General features: G+C 40.9%; 1 protein-coding gene across 3 annotated transcripts in view; it reads left to right on the forward strand.

Annotated features, from left to right (window-relative positions):
* Positions 1–19,160, forward strand: part of ATG7 (autophagy related 7) — a 290,543-nt gene that overhangs the window by 33,363 nt on the left and 238,020 nt on the right. For all 3 annotated transcript variants that reach the window (XM_090284178.1, XM_090284180.1, XM_090284179.1), the window contains exons 4-7: positions 6,226–6,343; positions 7,685–7,762; positions 14,524–14,640; positions 15,912–16,061. In XM_090284178.1, coding sequence (XP_090140304.1) covers positions 6,226–6,343; positions 7,685–7,762; positions 14,524–14,640; positions 15,912–16,061 — 463 coding nt within the window. The remainder of the gene's footprint in view (positions 1–6,225; positions 6,344–7,684; positions 7,763–14,523; positions 14,641–15,911; positions 16,062–19,160) is intronic.

The raw sequence follows: 19,160 nt of genomic DNA on the forward strand, positions 1-19,160 counted from the left end.
TGGAGGGGCGCTGGATGGAGGTAGAAGACAAATATTTGCATTATAGAGTGCTCTGTGCTATAATAAATATGGAGGGCTAATAGTTATTACAGAAATATTTATTAACGGTTTCCTCTGTGTCTTGATAGTATAATAGAATGTACTAGACCCTGGGCATACAGAGAAGAATAATATGCAGTTGAATAGCTAACAGTTTTAGTTCTCATTTATAGATGCTGTGAATATCTCAGCTTTGCATGGCACCAGATAAATTCCTTTTACTCTGAGTCTCTAAAAGCCTCATGGATCTCTGCCAGAGTGTAGCAACGTAGGATTCTGTTCTCTATATTGTACTAGGTGAATGATGAGTCAAGTACTAGATTATGAGGCACCAACTATCTTAGGGTAAGGCGTACTGCTGAGCCAGACTCCAGAATGTAATGGCTCAAACAGAAAGGAAGTTCATGTCTCGTCCACTTCATAGTCCAGGACAGTGGTCCAGCCTTCTATCCTCTTATTGCTTGGTCATCCTGGAAGGGCTTGCCTTTATATGCTGCTTAAGACTGAACTGTCACTTTCAGGTCACAACAGATAGAAAGGAAAAGAGAGCCAGCGTGAAAACAGGTGGAAGAAACATACCCAGTGTCTTAAAGGCTGTAGCCAGGCAGGGACATGCATCACTCCACTCACATTCTGCTGGAGAGAGCCCGGTGCTTCAACTATTTTGCAAGGAAGCCTGGAAAACGTTGTGCCCAGCTACTAGCATCTTGTATGTATTCTCTTTCCATTTACAAAGGGGAGGATAGATTTTGGTGGCCAATTTCTGTATAAACATGAAACTAGTTTTTGAGAAAAAGTTTTTCTTTCCCTGGGCCTCTTTACTTTGAGGAACATTTATCTTTTTTAGTCATAAGAAATATTTTTATTTTCTAAGCCTCAAGTTGGATTCAATGAGAGGAAAACAAGGCGTAATACTTGCCCTCAAATAACTTAAAAAGTAGCTAAGGAAATCAGACTCATAAGCAAAATTATTTGTGTGGGCCCAGGTTGTCTCTTAGTCTTTGCTATCTCACTAGTACCTAACAGATCTGATGTATACTAGGTGCTCAAATAATTGCTGCATTCAATTACAAGTAGTGTAAGTGCATAGCTGTCAAATGGGATAGGGTGTGGTTGATGGAGAGATACTAATGGAACTGTTAGAAAATGTTATAAGCAGGAACTCAGATTACTATGGAAAGTGGGATCATGCAGCATGCTTGCAGACTGAGTATAACTTCCCAGGTTTCCAGAGTTCTCTGTGGTTATGCAGAGCTGTGAAATGATTCTTGCAGGTGCTGGAAAGCTACCTCTTCCTTCTGGGGTATTTATTCTGTTCTGGCCACATGCCTGCCTTTGGCCAAGTGCAAATAGCAGGTGCAAAATGGTCTCAATACTTTCCTGAGTAATCACTGGAAGACTGAGTGAAGTGGAGGCCAAGTTTTCAGAGATAACAGGCCTGGGCTCGGGCCTTTATGACCATGAATCTTTGCCAGGTTAATGTACACATCATTGTGAGGTCACTGTTGGCTTTAGGGAAGATTTTTGACTTTTTAAACAGTTTTATTGAGATACAATTTGTATACCATAAAATTCACCGTTTAAACATGTACAATTCATTGGTTTTTAGTATATTCACAAGGTTATGCAACCACCACCACTATCTAATTTCAGAACATTTTTGTCACCCTCCGAAAGAAACCCTGTACCCATTAGCAGTCACTCTTCATTCCTCCCTTATCCCTCCCCACAACCCTAGACAACCACAAATCTACTTTCTGTTTCTATGGATTTGCCTAATTTGGACATTTCATGTAATTGGGATTTTAGAAAACTAAACTAGTACATGTTCAGGACTAGAATTTGGACTAAATTCTCTTGTTTCCAAGTCAAGAGGCTCTTTCCAGTTCTCATCTGAGCCACCTCTTTGTGGAACAAGTGGAACTTGAAACTTGAGAAACTGGGAGAATGGCTTTTCCTCCCATTATCACTATTTTTCCTCTTATTTTCTTTCTTTTAAAAAAATTGATTATGCTATTACAGTTGTCCCAATTTTTCCCACCTCTCCACCCAGCACTCCCAACTCCCTCTGGCAATGCCCTCTCCTTTGTTCATGTCCATGGATCATGCATATAAGTTCTTTGGCAACTCTCCTTCCCATGCTTGCTCTTAACATCTGTCTGTCTATTCTGTAACTACCAATTTGTACTTCTTAATCCCTTCACCTTTTCTTCCACTCCTCTAGACCCCCCTCCCCACTGGCCACCATCCCAATGTTCTCCATATGTATGATTCTGTTTCTGTTTCTGTTCTGTTTGTTTGCTTAGTTTGTATTTTAGGTTCAGTCGTATTTATTGCCATTTTAATGTTCATAGTTTTGATCTTCTTTTTCTTAAATAAGTCCTTTTAACATTTCATATAATAAGGGCTTGGTGATGATGAACTCCTTTAGCTTTACCTTGTCTGGAAGCACTTTATCTGCCCTCCATTCTAAATGATAGCTTTGCTGGATAGAGTAATCTAGGTCATAGGTTTCTGCTTTTCATCACTTGAATATTTCTTGCTAGTCGCTTCTTGTCTGCAAAGTTTCTTTTGAGAAATCAGCTCACAGTCTTATGTGAATTCCCTTGTAGGTAATTATCTGCTTTTCTTCTTGCTGCATTTAAGATTCTCTCTTTATCTTTAACCTTTGGCATTTTAATTATGATGTGTCTTGGAGTGGGTCTCTTTGCATCCATATTGTTTGGGACTCTCTGTGCTTCCTGGACTTGCACATCTATTTCCTTCATCAAATTGGGGAATTTTTCTTTTATTATTTTTTCAAATAGATTTATTATTTCTTGCTCTTTCTCTTCTCCTTCTGGCAACCCTATGAAGCGAATGTTGGAACACTTGAAGTCGTCCCAGAGGCTGCTTACACTATTCTTCATTTTTTGGATTCTTTTTTCTTCTTGTTCTCATTGGTTGATTTTTTCTTCCTTATGTTTCAAGTCATTGATCTGATTTTTGGCTTCATCACTCTGCTGTTGATCCCATGGAAATTGTTCTTTATTTCAATTAGTGTCTCCTTCATTTCTGATTGGATCATCTTTATGCTATTGAAGTACCCACTGAGTTCCCTGAGCATCCTTATAACCAGTGTTTTGAACTCTGCATCTAATAGATTTCTCATCTTCATTTTCTTTAGGTTTTTTTCTGGAATTTTAATCTGTTCTTTCATTTGGGCCATGTTTCTTTGTCTCCTCATTTTGGCAGCCTCGCTGTGTTTGTTTCTATGTATTAAGTAGAGCTCCTTTGACTCTTGGTAGTGTGGCCTAATGTAGTAGGTCTCCTCTAGGGTCCAGTGACACAGCCTACCCTATCTCCCAAGCTGGGTACTCGAGGTGCGCCCTCCGTGTGGGCTGAGTACACCCTTCTCTTGTCGTTGAGTTTTGATTACTGTTGGCGGGTCAATGGAAGGATCTACCCAGGCCAGTCAGCTGCAAGGAGTGGCTGTGACCCTTGGCCAGCAACCACCTCCCTCCATGGCTTGTGGAGGTGGTTGGGTGGTGCTTCAACATGGTCTGTATCTGTCCACTGGGTGCACAGGCTCTGGGGTTTCCCAGGTGGTGCAGGCCAAGGTCAGCCTCCACTGTGTTCTCTCTGGGGGCCCTTGGTGTAAGCTATAAAGCAATCTGCAGATGGATTCTGCTAGTGCAAGGCCTGAGGTCACTCAGCCAGAGGTATGGGAGCAAGAGGGGGTACTGGGCTTAGCTGTTGCTTGTTTGAGCGGATTTAGGAAGGTCTGAGGCCTGCACCTAGCCCAGCCCTTCATATGGAAAAGTCACTGTTACCAGCTTGGGTGGGCCCATAAGTTGGATGGGGCAGACCCTTAGGTAATCATTAGGGCAGAACCTATTGTGTGAGCCATGTTGATAGAGATTCAGATGTGGTGCTGCTGCCCTGTGGCTCTGTGTGTGGGAGGGCTTGGAAAAGGTACAATGGCTGTTGTCTGAAGTTCTATCTGGGAGGAAGCTGTCCCCCAGCTCTCATCCTGATGCCAGACACTTCAGTTACTCCCCATATGCCACTGGTGCCCTTCAGGGTGCTGCCTTGGGGCTGGAGCCTAGAGGGAGTGAGTCTGAGTAAGTCCTTGTGTGGAGCGAAGCCCTTTAAGAGGAGAGACCTAAGAATCCCGCAGCGTCTTCAGCTGACCCAACCTCCACTGGTTTTTACCACCAGAAGTTATAGGGACTTATCTTCCTGGAACTGGAACCCTGAGCTGGGTGGTCTGGTTTGGGGCTGGGATCCTTTGCTCCCAAGATAACCCTCCTTTTTATATCCACCACGCGTGTGTTTGGGACCAGCTTGTTCCATGTCTCTGCATCTCCACCCCTCCATCCCTCCTACCTGTCTGGATTAATGTGGTGTCTTAATTCCTTAGTTATCGGACTTCCATACAGCTCGACTTTCTGCCAGTTCTGAGTGATAGTTGTTCTATAGTTTAGCTGTAATTTTGCTGTGGTTGTGCATTTACCTGTGCCTCCATTTTGACCAGAACTGCCCCCATTATCACTTTGTAAATTTGTTTTTCTAGTCATCTCTCCTGGTAGAACTTTAATCATGAACATTGCTTCTCCTTTGAAACTTCCTGTTGTTCTCTTTGAGTGCTGATGTGTCATGGGTGTGGCTGTCCAGGCAGATGCTTGAATTTTCATGATTGGTTTCTTCCACTCCCAGAATAGGGCTCTGGCGTGGCTTTTACACACCCAGGACTTCTGGAGAAATTTAAAAGGAGGGTACTTTCCTCCTCTTGTGCTTGTATCCAAGTTATATCCTAGCCTCCTTCCTTCTGTTTCAGCATCCTGTTCCAGCAGTAATTTCATAAAGCTGTTTGAATGTAGAAGGCCTAGTTTACCAATTGCTCCACTTCCTTCTTCTGCCCTCTAGGCTTAATCGTGCCCCTTTGTGATATCATTTTCTCATCAAGACTATCTTTGATGGCCTTGTTTCACTTAGATGGAAATATTCTTATGTTGGAGTGGAGTGGTGACAACCTAGGTTTGCTGCTGACTTATCTGACCATTGAAAGTTACTTCACCCCTGGGACTTGGCATTTGAGCCATGCAGTCAGCTTCTGGGAGAATCTTTGTCACTCATTGCACCCCTTCACGTCTGTTCTAGGCTTAAATCTCTTCTTGAAGCCCCCAAATCTGATTTTACAGACTTTGAATGAAGAGACACTGGGTCTCTTAAACACAGCTACCATCAGTGCAATAAATAAAAATTCCTTCCTTCCACAGTAGTTGTTAAATGACAACAGTATTAGGCTGCTAATGAGATGACTTTTAATTTAGCACCTGTAACCACTGAAACACAGTTAAACATTTTAGAGAAGAGACCAGATTTCTCCACATCTGAGTTTGTGTTCAGAATCAACTCATCTTTCCCTCTCTTGACTTGGATTAGACTCGGAGGCCTTCCAGGGCATTGTACAGTGTATATGGTGTGATGGATTTGCAGGTAGCCCAGGTGTAACACATTTTGTCTGTGTGACTCAGACGCACACCAGGGGTTTGCTCAACAGCTTAAGAGAGCCTGTTTGGATTGGGCTCAGTTGTGGGACATGTTCCCTGCCCTCAAGGAGCTTACTGTCCTCCAGGTGGGTGGATGTGACCGTCTGTCTTGAAAACACTCTAAAATATTATGTCTAAACCATTATCAGAGACAGAAGAGGGTTTGGAACAGGGCCCTGAAGCCTGGTGAGGAGTGGCGGCACACCACCTTGGAGTTAACTGTTATAGTTCTGATTTTAGATTACAGCTCTGCTTATTCTTATATGACCTTAGGCAAGTTACTTAAACCTTAAATGCGAGAACAAGCTGTTAGAAGACCTCAAATCTTGTACCGTTCTTGGCACAGTAGAATCTTAATAAGTCATGTTTCCCTTTCAGATTAAAGATGAGAAAGTATAAAAAATAGAGAAAGAACATTTTTGGGGGCAATGCAAGAGCACCATGCTGAGAGATTAGGGTAGGGGACTATAGAGGCTTTTGGGAGATGCAGTGTCTGTTTTATTTTTTTCCCCAAAGAACTGTGCACTTGATCTCCTATTTGCCCCTGCAGAGCACTGTCCTCTGACTTTCACTGTTGGGCTGGTTTGTCTGTCACTCCCTGGCTCTCTGAGACCCAGCTGTGTCTGCTTAACCATGTTTCTCTCGTATCCAGGAGTGCTCCCACCCCAGCCCATTGCTGCCCGGCTGTTGGAACACTATATAACACCAACACTCTCGAGGCTTTCAAGGCTGCAGATAAGAAGCTACTTTTGGAACAAGCAGCAAATGAGGTTAGCTGGGAAAACATAATGTATTTGTTGTATTTTCCGTGGTCCTGAAGGCATGGTGTTTTACATCAGTTGCAGAAATCTGTGTGTCACAGAAACTAGTATGTAGTTGGTACTCAAAGATAGTTGGTTTCTGGTTGGAGGGCAGGTCAGGGAGAAGACACTGAGACTCTCACCTGGGTTTAGGCCAGAATATGGGGCAGTGTGTGAAAAGCTTTGCTGCTTATCTCCAGCTATAACATTTTGAAACAGCTTGACCTCTGTCTAGGAGTTCTGTTTCTATGTCTGAATGCATTTGGGTTCTCTGTTCTTTGTGTCCTTGGAAGAGGATTTCTGGTCCTAAGCATCATAGAGCTGTTGGAGATGATTGTGTAGTCTCGCAAGTATCTTCTGGGCTAAATCTAAACTAGTCCATCGGATTTATAAGACCCCTCGTAGCCTGGCCTCTGTGGCCTTTCTGTCCTGTCGCTCTTGCCCTCACCTTCTCTGACCAGGTCACAGGAAATCCCTTCTCATTCCTTTCTTCGCCTAATTCTTTTTTCTCCCTCTTTCTTTGGGACATGGTGTTCTTTTTGCCTGGAATGTCTTTCCTTTGCTTCTTCACATCTGAGTTAGTGTGAGGAGTTGAAATGGAGGAACAATTTATTCCAATCCCCTCTAACCCACTTAATCGAGTGGTCTTCACACTAGTCTTAAAAAACAGAAGAGTTTTATTTATGTGGGTGCCATGGTCAGAGAAGAAAGATTCCCACCTTTGGTCTTGAAGAAGGTATCCCTTATGTCCCTCTCGATGGATATAGCACATTACTCCAGTGATGATGGTTGTTCTCCTTGGCCTGCTGCTTAACTGCTCCTGGGCTCCTGCTTTGGTTGCACCCTTAAAAGGCCATCTCCAAAGTTGGGTCAGGTCTTAATCCATCATGGAAAAAGCAGATTGCTACCCATAGGAATCCTCACTCCTGCCTGGGGCTCAGCCTTTCCCCACAGTCTCCCCACCCTCAGCCTATCAGAAGCTAGGGCCTGCCTGATCTTCAGTGGTCCAGCTCCTCCATGGTTATTATTTCGATAGCAGGAACTTCTCTTTGCTTATTTCCCTCTTCCACTTATATGTGGGGGCCTCTGTGTTCTCTCACTTTCCTCAGTCTGTTAGGAGAGTGTGGCTGGTGGAGAGGAGTGGGAAGTGGGAAGAGTGAGATAATGACCCACTTCATTGCCTGTGTTAAGTTATGCCAGGCCTATCGGAAAGAGGGATTTGGTGCGGTATAGCCCTGGGCTTCACTCAGGTGTGAGAAGCTCAGAGATGCCTGATCACCTACTTTGACACATTTTTTTTTCTTCTGGCAGATATGGGAATCCATAAAATCAGGTGCTGCTCTTGAAAACCCTGTTCTCCTCAACAAATTCCTCCTTTTGACTTTTGCGGTAAGTAAGTAGACTCTGTGTCGCACTTAGATTGCTCAGATGCCCTGGCCAAGCCCAGGGTGCCAATAGAACAGCCTGCTCTCTTCTCCTTGAAGCTTTTACCCTGTGTCATTCAAGTCATGGCTGTTAAATAAATGTTCATTTGGTTAGTGGCCCAATAGTGTTGGTCCTTATTACCAATGCAAAATTAATATATTCTTAGTAATTGTACTGGTATAGTCATACTACTGGTAATAAATGCGTAGTTTATATAGCACATTCATCAAACTCTTGTCATTCAGGACACAGTAGAGTCAGATTCAGGGAGTAGTGCTTTGGTGTTGCTAATGACTTTTTAAAATACACTCCATTGATGTAAGGAAAAGGTGGTATCTCAGGGACCCCAGCCATCCCTAAGGATCTCTAGACTAGAGGAGATGACGCTACATTGCTTGCCCACAATATTTTTTTTTCTTTAAAGAACAAAATATGTTTAATATAAGTGAGATCTAAGTATAAGGAACATTGAGGACAGCTTTGAAGAGGAAAAGAAATCACATTAGTGTAACATCTGCTGCCTAGGAAGTAAGGGAAAGAAACTGGTCTCAGTGATAGGGTAAGGATAGGGTAAGTGCTAAGGGTTGATTGTAGAGATACCAGCTACACATATACATACACACATGTATGTGTATTATACATATATATATACACAGATATACCTTGGAAATATTGCAGGTTTGGTTCTATAATAAACGAGTCATAATCTTTTTGCTGGTACAGGGTCTTGTCTTCAATTTGTAAAAATTGTAACGTCTGTGAAGCACAATAAAGCAAAGTTCAATAAAATGCTGTATGTTTTATATGTGTGTATATTTGTATATATCTACATATAAAACTAATTTTTCTTCTATAATAAAGCTTGACTACATAATATTCTGTCAAGTATTTATTCTATAGAATCTTGTATGACTAGGTTGTTTTTAATACTGTTTAAAAAAATTGCTGCAGTGAAGAACAGTGGCCACACTGATTTTTTCCCCATTGTTCATTTTATTCCTTTAGAATAAATTCTTTGGAGGTGGCTTATAAAAATATTGATGTTGGTATATGTGTATTAAGTGTGATATTTTACTACAGCTTCATCAGCTTTGGATGGCAATCCTCTTTCTCACATTTTTCTTTTGTTTATTTATTTATTTAGCCACATTATAAGTCTTGCTTTTCTCCCTCCCTAACAAATTAATCTTCCATTTCTTTTGAATGCGCCTCTCGATTTACTGAGAGGATGATAAGAATCAGACTGGAGGCCATACCAAAGGGTGGCTATCTAAAAAGAGCACATTTTCTAACAAGTCATATTGTATTATATGTAATACTGGAGGGATAGAAAAATTTTAAATTCTTCCTGGGATTACTAGGTACAATTTGGCATTCATAATTTGTCTGTAAAACTGAGTAATTTTTTAGGTTTGCTACTAGAATAGATATAAATAGTGCTGGTTAAGATTTCTGGTTTTGTTACTCTAACATCAATATATTTTCTATAACAAGAATTCTAGTTAGTGGAATCTAATCAACAATATGCACTTAAAGAGAAAAAAAATAACATTAACTCTTAAAGTTTTAAGGCATTTCCCAGAGTCAGTATGTGTGTTGGCCTGTTGGCCTTTTACTGAGCATTCTTAGCCTGCCTTTAAAAGTCTTTCTTTTAAAATCTTCAGGCACAAAGGTCTTTATGTTTAATTTAATTAAGGCCTTTTGTATCCTGAAAAGAATCCTGAGAAAGTCAAACCTTTATACTTTTGAGGATCACCTGATAAAGCTTAGAAATTGTGAAGTCCTTCATCTTGAATTGTTTAACCTTTTACTAAAGATCAGCTATAACAAATCATTTAAGTACAAAAAAGAGAGAATAATCTCTGGAGGTGTTTTTGCTTTTTTTTCTTTCTGCTCTTTTTAGGACTTAAAGGAACAGACACTTCATTAATTTCAGTTTTGCATTTTGTTTTGCTGTTGTCAAAAGAGAATTTATTCCTAGTTGGTCAATTAGTGGCAAAATTAAAAAGGCAGAAACTGTAATTACTAGACTTTCTCATCTGGACCCATATTTATATATAAGTTTATATTTTGAAAAGTCATCTCGTATGACTTAATTTATATAAAAAGTCCAGAAAAGCAAATCCAGAGACACAAAATAGATTAGTGGTTTCCAGGGGATCGGGAGAGGAAGAAATGGGGATTTTCTGTTAATGCAGCGATTTTCAACCTTTTTCATCTCATGGCACACATAAACTAACTACTAAAATTCTATAGCACACCAAAAAATACCTTTTTTTTCTTATGTGGCAGAAAAATAGGTATAATTTTGATTCATTTACACCAGACAGCTATTGTTGTGTTGGCTGTTGTTATTTTATTCGACAATCTAAGGGAAAAGAGGTCAGTGCCCCTAACTAAATACTCAGGTTTTGCATGTTTTAAAAATTCTTGCAGCACACAGGTTGAAAATCTCTGTGCTAATGGTTTTTAGTTATTTCTTTCTTTCTGTGGAAGGGTAATGAAAATGTTCTAGAATTGGTGGTAATGGTGGTGTGACCTTGTCAATATACTAAATAAACCACTCAATTATTTATTTTAACATCGTAAATTTTATGGTGTGTGAATTATATCTCAATAAAAAAGCTATGGAGCAACCATCCACTTTTTATTTGTAGCAAGATTCAAGAAGGAATATTAATTAGCCGAATAAACTGCATCGTGGTCAGTGGTGACAGATTGGCAGTAGGCTGTCAAATAGTTGTGTAACTATGGGATCCTATGTGAGCAATTTAGGTCACAAATGCTGCAAGAATTCAGAGGCAAGAGCATTCAACCTGAGTGGGACAGTATCTAGGAGAGCTTCATGGCCCTTCTCCTGAATTGCTTGCCCTGGTGGAGGAACAGTCAGACTCACTCTGGAAGATGTAATCTCTTCCATTATTGAAGCTCCTTAGTTCTTAGAATCTCTGCTGTGACACATACAGTACTTACTTTATCTCTGCTTCCTGCAGAAAGTGAGCTGCCCAAGGGCTGGGACTGGGTTCTATTCATCTGCTTATTGTCAGTGTCTAATGTTTTGCCTTGTACATAGCAAGTACTTCATAGCTGTTGACTTGAATTTCACCACTAAGGCAGTAAGGCATTTCTGAAAGCAATATTATATTATCTCAGCACATATAACTTGTGAATAGGCAGCTTCTTTAATAATGTGCTTATATAATTTAATTATAAAGAGAATGGTAACTGGGTTTGCAGGTCATGTCTCCACAGATGGAACATTGAATGTGTTTGGTATCATGAACAAAAGATTAAGTTTTGGAAGCAGAGTTCTGATTCCCTCTCTGTCACAACTTAAGGTTGGTGCAAAAATAATGTCCGATTTCGAGGTCTATTTTAAAAATGAAAACGCCCATGATTATGAAAATATTTATTTGTTAACATAACCTCCTTTGCTTTATAGAACCTCATTTCATCTGTCAACTAGCTTATAAATGCCACCCTTGTAAAATTCTTTAGACTTTGAAGCAAAATACGAATCCAGCTCATTTTCAACATCTTCTCTTGATGTCAATCTAAGACCATCAAAATGGTTCCGTAGTCCCTGAAACAAGTAATAATCAGAAGGAGCAAGGTCAGGAGAATATGGAGGATGAAGCAATATTTCCCAACCAAGCTCTTTCAAGATATTTTTGATGAGTCAAGCTGTGTGAGGACAAACATTATCGTGATGGAAGATGACACCCTTTCTGTTGACTAAGGAGGGTCGCTTTTGGTTCAAAGCTGCTTTCAAACAACGAAGTTGTTCACAGTAAAGATTAGTAGTAATTGTTTGATTGTTGTCTCACGGTTCATAATGGACAATTCCTTCCATTCCCCACCATACACTCAGCACGATCTTCTTTGGATAAAGTCCTCCTCTTGGTTGTTGAACTCTTCTTCTCCTCAACTGATCCACGATCGGCGGCATTTAACGTCATGGTAAAGGATCCACTTCTCAGCACCTGTAACAAGCCTACCTAAAAATGGTGCCTGAAGGTGTCTCGAAAGCAATGATTCACAACAAGCAACACGCTGTTGCAGATTCTCTGGAGACAGTTCATGTGCAACCCATTTTCCAACTATTGAGTCCTTTACGATCCTTTTCAGTTGGCGTAGCACTGTTGTATGGGCTACGTTAAATCGTTCTGCAAGTTCCCTAGAGGTAATGGTGGGGTTTTCTGTGACAACAGCTTCCAACACTTTGGAATCAAGTTTTTCTGGAAGACCCTCTTTTGGCTCATTTTTCAGACTGAAATCCCCACTCCTGCAACTTCTTTCAGTCACTGCATTGTCCTCGTAAGTGCTCTGAATAGACTTTGCTGCTGTACTTGCATTGGCACCTTTATGAAACTCATAGAGAAAAACATTTCTTTTTTTTTTTCAAATAGAAATGTTATAATTTTATTTTATTTTTTTCAGATTTAATGTGTTTTATTGATTAAAATATTACATTTGTGCCAATTTCCCTTCCCTCTGCTCCCCTCCACCTGGTGGCCCCCCTCCCTCCAGTTGTCCCCCCCTTTTAGATTATGTCCATTAGTTGTGCATACAATTCCCCCCAACCTCTCTCCGTCTATTCCATTCCCTCCTACCATGATCCCCAATTCCTATATCATCTCCCTCCCTCTCCCCACTCCCCCTCCCTGTTGACCTCCCCCCAATATGCTTCCCGTACCCACAGTTCCTTTTCCACTCTCGTTGCCTGTTTAGTTTGCCTTTGTTTCATCTCCCTAGCTTCTGTTTTTTAAACCAGTCCCTTTAACATCTCATATAACAGTGGTTTGGATCTAATGAACTCTTTCAGTTTTATTTTGTCCTGGAAACACTTTCTCTGTCCTTCTATTCTGAATGACAATTTCGCTGGATAGAGTATTCGTGGTTGTAGGTTTTGGATTTTCATTACTTTGAATATTTCTTGCCAGTCTCTTCTTGCCTGTAGGGTCTCCCTTGAGAAGTCAGCTGATAGTCTAATTGGGACCCCTTTGTACATAATTCTTTTCTTCTCTCTTGCTGCTTTTAAGATTCTCTCTTTATCTTTAATTTTTGACATTTTGATTATAATGTGTCTTGGAGTGGTTCTCCCTGGGTCCAGTCTCTTGGGAACTCTCCTTGCTTCCTGGACCTGCAAGTCTATTCCCTTCCCCAAGTCTGGGAAGTTCTCCTTTATTATATTTTCACTCAATTTTTCAAGTTCTAGTTCATCTTCCTCACTCTCTGGCAAACCAATGATTCTTATGTTGGGCCTTTTATAGCTGTCCCAGAGGTTTCTGATCCTCTCATTGTTGCTTGCCATTTCCTCTCTCTGCATTGGTTGACTGCTTGTTCCTTCTCCATATTCCAGTTTGTTGAAATGAACTCTGGATTTATTTTCCTCACCATCTGTCTCGTATGTGGTTTTGTTCCTTTCGTTATGAATGTTTTTCGCTTCTTTCTTATCTTTTTCCTGCTCTTTTGTGAATTCTGTAAGCCATCTGATAACAATGGCCCAGAACTGAGCCTCTGACAGGTTTCTTATCTGTTCATCTGTCAGGTTCTCTATCTGTTGCCTGGTGAGCTGTGCCACCGGGATTTCTATAGTTGTCTGCCTCATTTTGACAGATGCGTTTTGTTTTCTTGGGCCGGCTGTCCGGGGCAGTGCCTGTGTACGCGTCACAATTCAGCGACCGGCGCCTGTCCGCGACCTATTTCGCAGCCCTGTGGTGCTTTCTTTGGGGGCGGGGGTCCAAGATGGATTCACACAGTTATTCAGCTAGGAGACCGGGATCGGTCCTCCCGCCCCCCTGGGCCTCACTGTTCAAGGCGATGCGGTGGCTGCTTTCCCCAGCGCTGGGGTCGTGCACTGCCAGGGGCTTGACTGCCGCCGGGATTTTTCGCCGCCCCGCCGCTGTCCCAGGTGCGACCGCAAACAACACTGCCCTCTTTAACTCTTACCTGCCCAAATGGCATCGCTGGTTTATAACTTCATATGTTGGGCTTCCGTGTAGTTTTATTTTCTGGAATTTCTAGTTATCCTTTGTTTTGAAGTAGTTGTATTCCTCTCTAGTTGTAGAGGGAGACCTAGCGTGTCCGTCTAAGCCTCCATCTTGGCCGGAAGTCCGAGAAAAACATTTCTAATGTGGTCTTTAGATGGGACCAACATGGGTGCAAATATTGCAGGTGATTATGAAACAATACTTTGATATTCTGAAAAAAATAAGGTATAAATTAGTCATTGTGACATCAAAAATTATAAGAAGAGGCACAAATTTAATAAATACTATCTAAAACTTTCTTGTAAAAGAGTTGGACATTACTTTTGCACCAACCTGATATATTTGTTTTGTTCAAGTTCTTCACCCCTCTGTAAGCTTTAGTTTTTTGTCTATAAAGTGGGATGATAACATTTACCTCCAGGGTGGTTTTATGTATTAAACAATGATGTCAATTATTTACTTAACACTTTCTGTTAGTACGCGGCCAAAAAATGTATATTATGTTTATTGTGATATAATAGTGTGTGGTGTGTGGCCGTGTTCTGGAATAATGACAGAAATTCAGTATCTGTCATGAGTTCTGTTGGAGATGAGAATTTCTGACAGACTGGTCATATCTTGTGTGCATCAGTTTTTCTGTTTTACATGGCTATGGGAAGTTACATTAATAGATGCATTTCAGTTTAGTCATTAGTGCTATTCTGATATCCTATATTATATTCTTTCTTTCAGGATCTGAAGAAGTACCACTTCTACTATTGGTTTTGCTCCCCTGCTCTCTGCCTTCCAGAGAGTATACCCCTCATTCAGGGGCCAGTGGGCTTGGATCAAAGGTTTTCACCAAAACAGGTATCAACAAATAAAGCAAAATGCAGGTACAACTGAGTTTAACATGAAGCTTAGTTTATCTAGTATGTATTAAAGATAAATAGGCATTTATCTGAATGAAGAGGTGGTCACTGTGGAGTCTTCCAAAGATGGTACTAGGAGCAGATTTATTTACAAAATGTTTGTCAAATCATTTTGAAGATGTAGTAAGCAATACCTTTCCAGGTTTTTTATGACATTTGGTAAAATTCTAAGCCAGTAGGGAGGAATTATAGGGACATTTTTAAAAGACTGTAAGAATTTGCTAAAATGTGATGTTCACTTTTGAGGTGGGGGGATCATAAGGCAATATACTTTGAGATGAGAGTCTTTGAAACCAACAGAAGACATTCTCTTTCCCTCAAGCCAAGTTGCAGAACTTCTACATTAAGAATAGCACATGTAGAGCTAGTCTTTGCAGTTTAAGAAATATAGTAGGTTGCTAGAGGTGGTCTCAAGAAGAGCAACAACAATAATCAGGCTTGTAGAAGACAGACCCTAAACCAAAGAATTGGTTGATGCAAAAATTGAGTGGCAAGATAATTTGAATTCATGAAGCACATCAGTCGCTAAAATCCTGAAATCTGAAGCCAGGGAGCAGCCCTTACCGATTAAAAAATAAGTTTGTTTACTAAGAAAAATTGAAGATTGTGGTTTTGTGGAACAAATTTCTCAAGGAGAAATATAAGTTGAGGGACAGGATTATGCATGTAGATTGACTGCTGATGGGTGTGAGGTTTCTTTTAGAGAAAGCAAAAGTGTTCTCAAATCATTGTGGTTGTGGTTGCCTAATCCTGTGAACATGCTAAAAACAGCGTTTAGTTGTGCACTGTAACTGGGTCAGTTGTTTGGTGAGTATGTCTCAATAAAGCTGTTAAAGATTATGGAAATGTTCATAAAATTAATCAATGATAGATTCATGCTTGGTTATCCCAGAAGAGAAATAATGTTTGGTTACCTCTCTCAACCCTTGTGGTTCATATCTTAGGCAACCACCGTGTTGTACCATAAAATGTTCCATTATGTCCTAAGACACACCACCATGCCCGTGAAAAATGTCATGTAAAAGTGAGGTGGTATTGTTTGGGGCACTTTTATGTTCATTTGCTGCAAAAGAGTAACGGGGTGTGATCAGTCATTTTCAGTCATTTACAGTCCTCTGGCTTGAAATTACTTTTTATTTTATGTTAATTTTTAGCTCTGAACCAGATATGTAATTATCTGGAGAATAACTCAATGTTTCCTATTTTCAGATTCAAGCCCTTGAGTGTGCATATGATGATCTTTGTCAAGCTGAAGGAGTCCCAGCCCTACCTTACTTCTTAATCAAGTATGATGAGAACACGGTGCTGGTTTCCTTGCTAAAACACTGCAGTGATTTCTTTCAGGATCAAAGGACAAAGGTCAGAGAAACTTTGAGGATCATTTTATTATCTAGTAAAAAAAAAAAAATCGATGTTCATGTTGTGATAGACTACTGCATAATTCAAACTCACTTAGATTTCTTTAGCCGTCCAAAGACTGTTCCAGAACATTTTGTTATTTTCACCCTCTCCCATTCTGCAGTTCCCAGATCAGCTCCTGCTTCAGATTTTTCTAGCTCTGTTGCACCTCAGAGTAATTTTGAATTCCTTGCTTCCCATTAGTGATGAAGTTATTTAAATTTTCCTTCCCATTCTATTTTGTATTTATGTTTAATTTATTCCCAGAGCTACAACTGTAGTTCAGGCCCTGTTTAATCTCACTCTTGGACAGGTGGAGTCTTCTTGCTTTCACCTTGCGCACTACCAAAGAAGAGCCTCAGACTGCTCAATTTTGCTGTATCCTTCGTTGATCAAGAGTTAGTGGTGTCTTCCTTCTGGCTCCAAGCTACCTTTCCTGCCTTGTGTTCCACCTTTTTCCTCTTAAACCATTTTTCCAACTAAGCTTCTCTGTTTTTCACCAGAAAACACCCCTAATCAAATATGCCTAGAACTTTTTCTTTGTATTTCTTTGTCCTCATGTTGTATCATCTTCCCGAAATATATTCTACCTGTGAAAAACCTAAGAAACTCTCTCTTTTTATTGAAATCCTACCTCCACTGTGACGCCTTCTCGTGGTGGGGCCATGTGAAACCTATACCTTTTTGATCTCATGGTACTTACTCCCTCTCTTCATTTTCTACACAACTCCCTTGTACAAATTACTTTTTGTGCCATACTAGTCTGTAAGCTCCCAGAGGACAGGAACCGTGTCTACATGGTGTCTAGCTCTCTGTCTAGTATCTTGGGCATTCAGTAAAATTTTTGAATGAATTAAAGAGTACTATAAGTGTCCTTCAGAAGTGATAAAATATATAGTGAGCTGTCTTAGCCATACAAGATATTGTAAATTAAAAATTGATTAGTATTATGAATTTGAAACCAACTGGATAATAGATCTATCTGAACTGAGAGAAGAGAGACCTCTTAACTGATGGCCTGATTATTCTTTAGCCTAGATGTAAGACACCTTTTTCTTTAAGTACACTCTTTTTAGAGTAAGCTTTTTTAAAATTGATGACTGAGGATTCAAGTTTTATGAAAATTCTTTTCTTACCCCCTCAAGCAATTCCACAGAACTGTAGCTAAATTAGTAGCAACAACACCAACCATTAATAATTTATAGTCCAATCTAGAGTAAGGTCCTATTGTGATAGCAGGCAGGATTAAGTGGCCTGTGTTTGAAAGCAAGCAACTGTAGTTCAGATTATGTGTGGTAAATAAGAGGCCCTTCCCCAAAGTGCACCTCTACCAAAATAACAACAATTTTCAGGGCATTTTACACTTAACAGGGGGCTTTCTTTTTTTTTAAATATGTTTTATTGATTATGCTGTTACAGTTGTCCCAATTTATTTTCCCTTTGTTCCCCTCCACCCAGTGATCCCCCACTCTCCAGGTGCCCCCCCATTTAGTCCATGCCCATTGGTTGTGCATATAGTTCTTCTCAACATCTTCCTATCCACTCCACTCCCTCCTGCTATGCTTCTAAATTCCTGTACCATCTCCCGCCCTTTTCCCCCTTGCCCCTCCCCGCTGACCTCCCCCCAATATGTTCCCCATACCTTTAATTCTTTTCCCACTCTCGTTGCCTACTTAGTTTGCCTTTGTTTCAACTCCCTAGCTTCTGTTGTTGGTTGTTCTGATATAGTTTTCATTTTACTTGTTCATAGTTTTGATCCTCCTCCTAAACAAGCCCCTTTAACATCTCATATAACAGTGGTTTGGATCTAATGAACTCCTTCAGTTTCATTTTGTCCTGGAAGCACTTTCTCTGCCCTTCTATTCTGAATGACAGCTTCACTGGATAGAGTAATCGTGGCTGTAGGTTTTTGCTTTTCATTACTTTGAATATTTCTTGCCAGTCCCTTCTTGCCTGCAGAGTTTCTTTTGAGAAATCGGCTGATAGTCTTATTGGGACCCCTTTCTACGTAATTCTCTTCTTCTCTCTTGCTGCTTTTAAAATTCTCTTTTTATCCTTAACTTCTGACATTTTGATTATAATGTGCCTTGGTGTGGTCCTCCCTGGGTCCAGTTTATTTGGAACTCTCTGTGCTTCCTGGACCTGTAATTCCGTTTCCTTCCCCAAGTTAGGGAAGTTCTGCTTCATTATTTTTTCACATAATTTTTCAATTTCTAGTTCTTTTTCTTCACCTTCTGGTAACCCTGTGATTCGGATGTTGGCCCACTTATAGCTGACCCATAGCTTATGAGCCTTTCCTCATTTTCCTCACTTTTCATTTCCTCTTTCTGTACTGGTTAACTGTTTGTTCCTCTCCTATGTTCTGATTTGTTGATTTGATTCCTGGTTTTCCTTCCCTCAACACTAGTTTCGTATGTGTTTTCGTTCATTTCAGCAGGACTAGCCTTCATTCCTTCCCCATCTTGTTTAAGATCCGCTGTTAGGTCTGTAAGCTTTTTTATAACTATAGCTCTGAACTGTGCCTCAGAAAGATTATCTATCTGCTGGCCTGATAGATCATATATATTTGCTGTCTGGTCAGCTGCGTGATTGGGATCTCTATCATGCTCCCCGCCATCCTGACAGTTTTGTGTTTACCTTTGCTTCCTGGGCAGGGCTGTCACACCTCCTATGCAATAGGGGGCTGAGTCCTGTGCACTCCTCACAACCGGGTGACCCTTCTCACCACACTGTGGCATTTTGTGTGGGGGCAGGGATCCAAAATAGATTCTTCCCATTCACTCTCTGCTGAGAGACTGGGAGCCTCCTCCTCCATCCCCATGCCCTCCGGGCCTCACAGTCTGAGGCAATGGGGGTCTGTCTTCCCCGGTGTTGGAACTGTGAGCTGACAGGTTTGTTCTGCAGCCAGGGGTGCTCCCCAGGTGCTTCTCGCCTCCCCTTAATTACAGGCATCTGTGCTTACCGCTGTCCCACTGCCTGTCGCTGCAGCTGCTGCCGCCAGCACAGCTTGACCTCTCCACCCTGGCTTCGCCCCTCCTATCCGTCCAAACAGGCACCACT

Source organism: Furipterus horrens, unplaced genomic scaffold (genome assembly GCF_987537825.1).
Source record: "Furipterus horrens unplaced genomic scaffold, mFurHor1.1.pri manual_scaffold_7, whole genome shotgun sequence".
NCBI lineage: Eukaryota > Metazoa > Chordata > Mammalia > Chiroptera > Furipteridae > Furipterus > Furipterus horrens.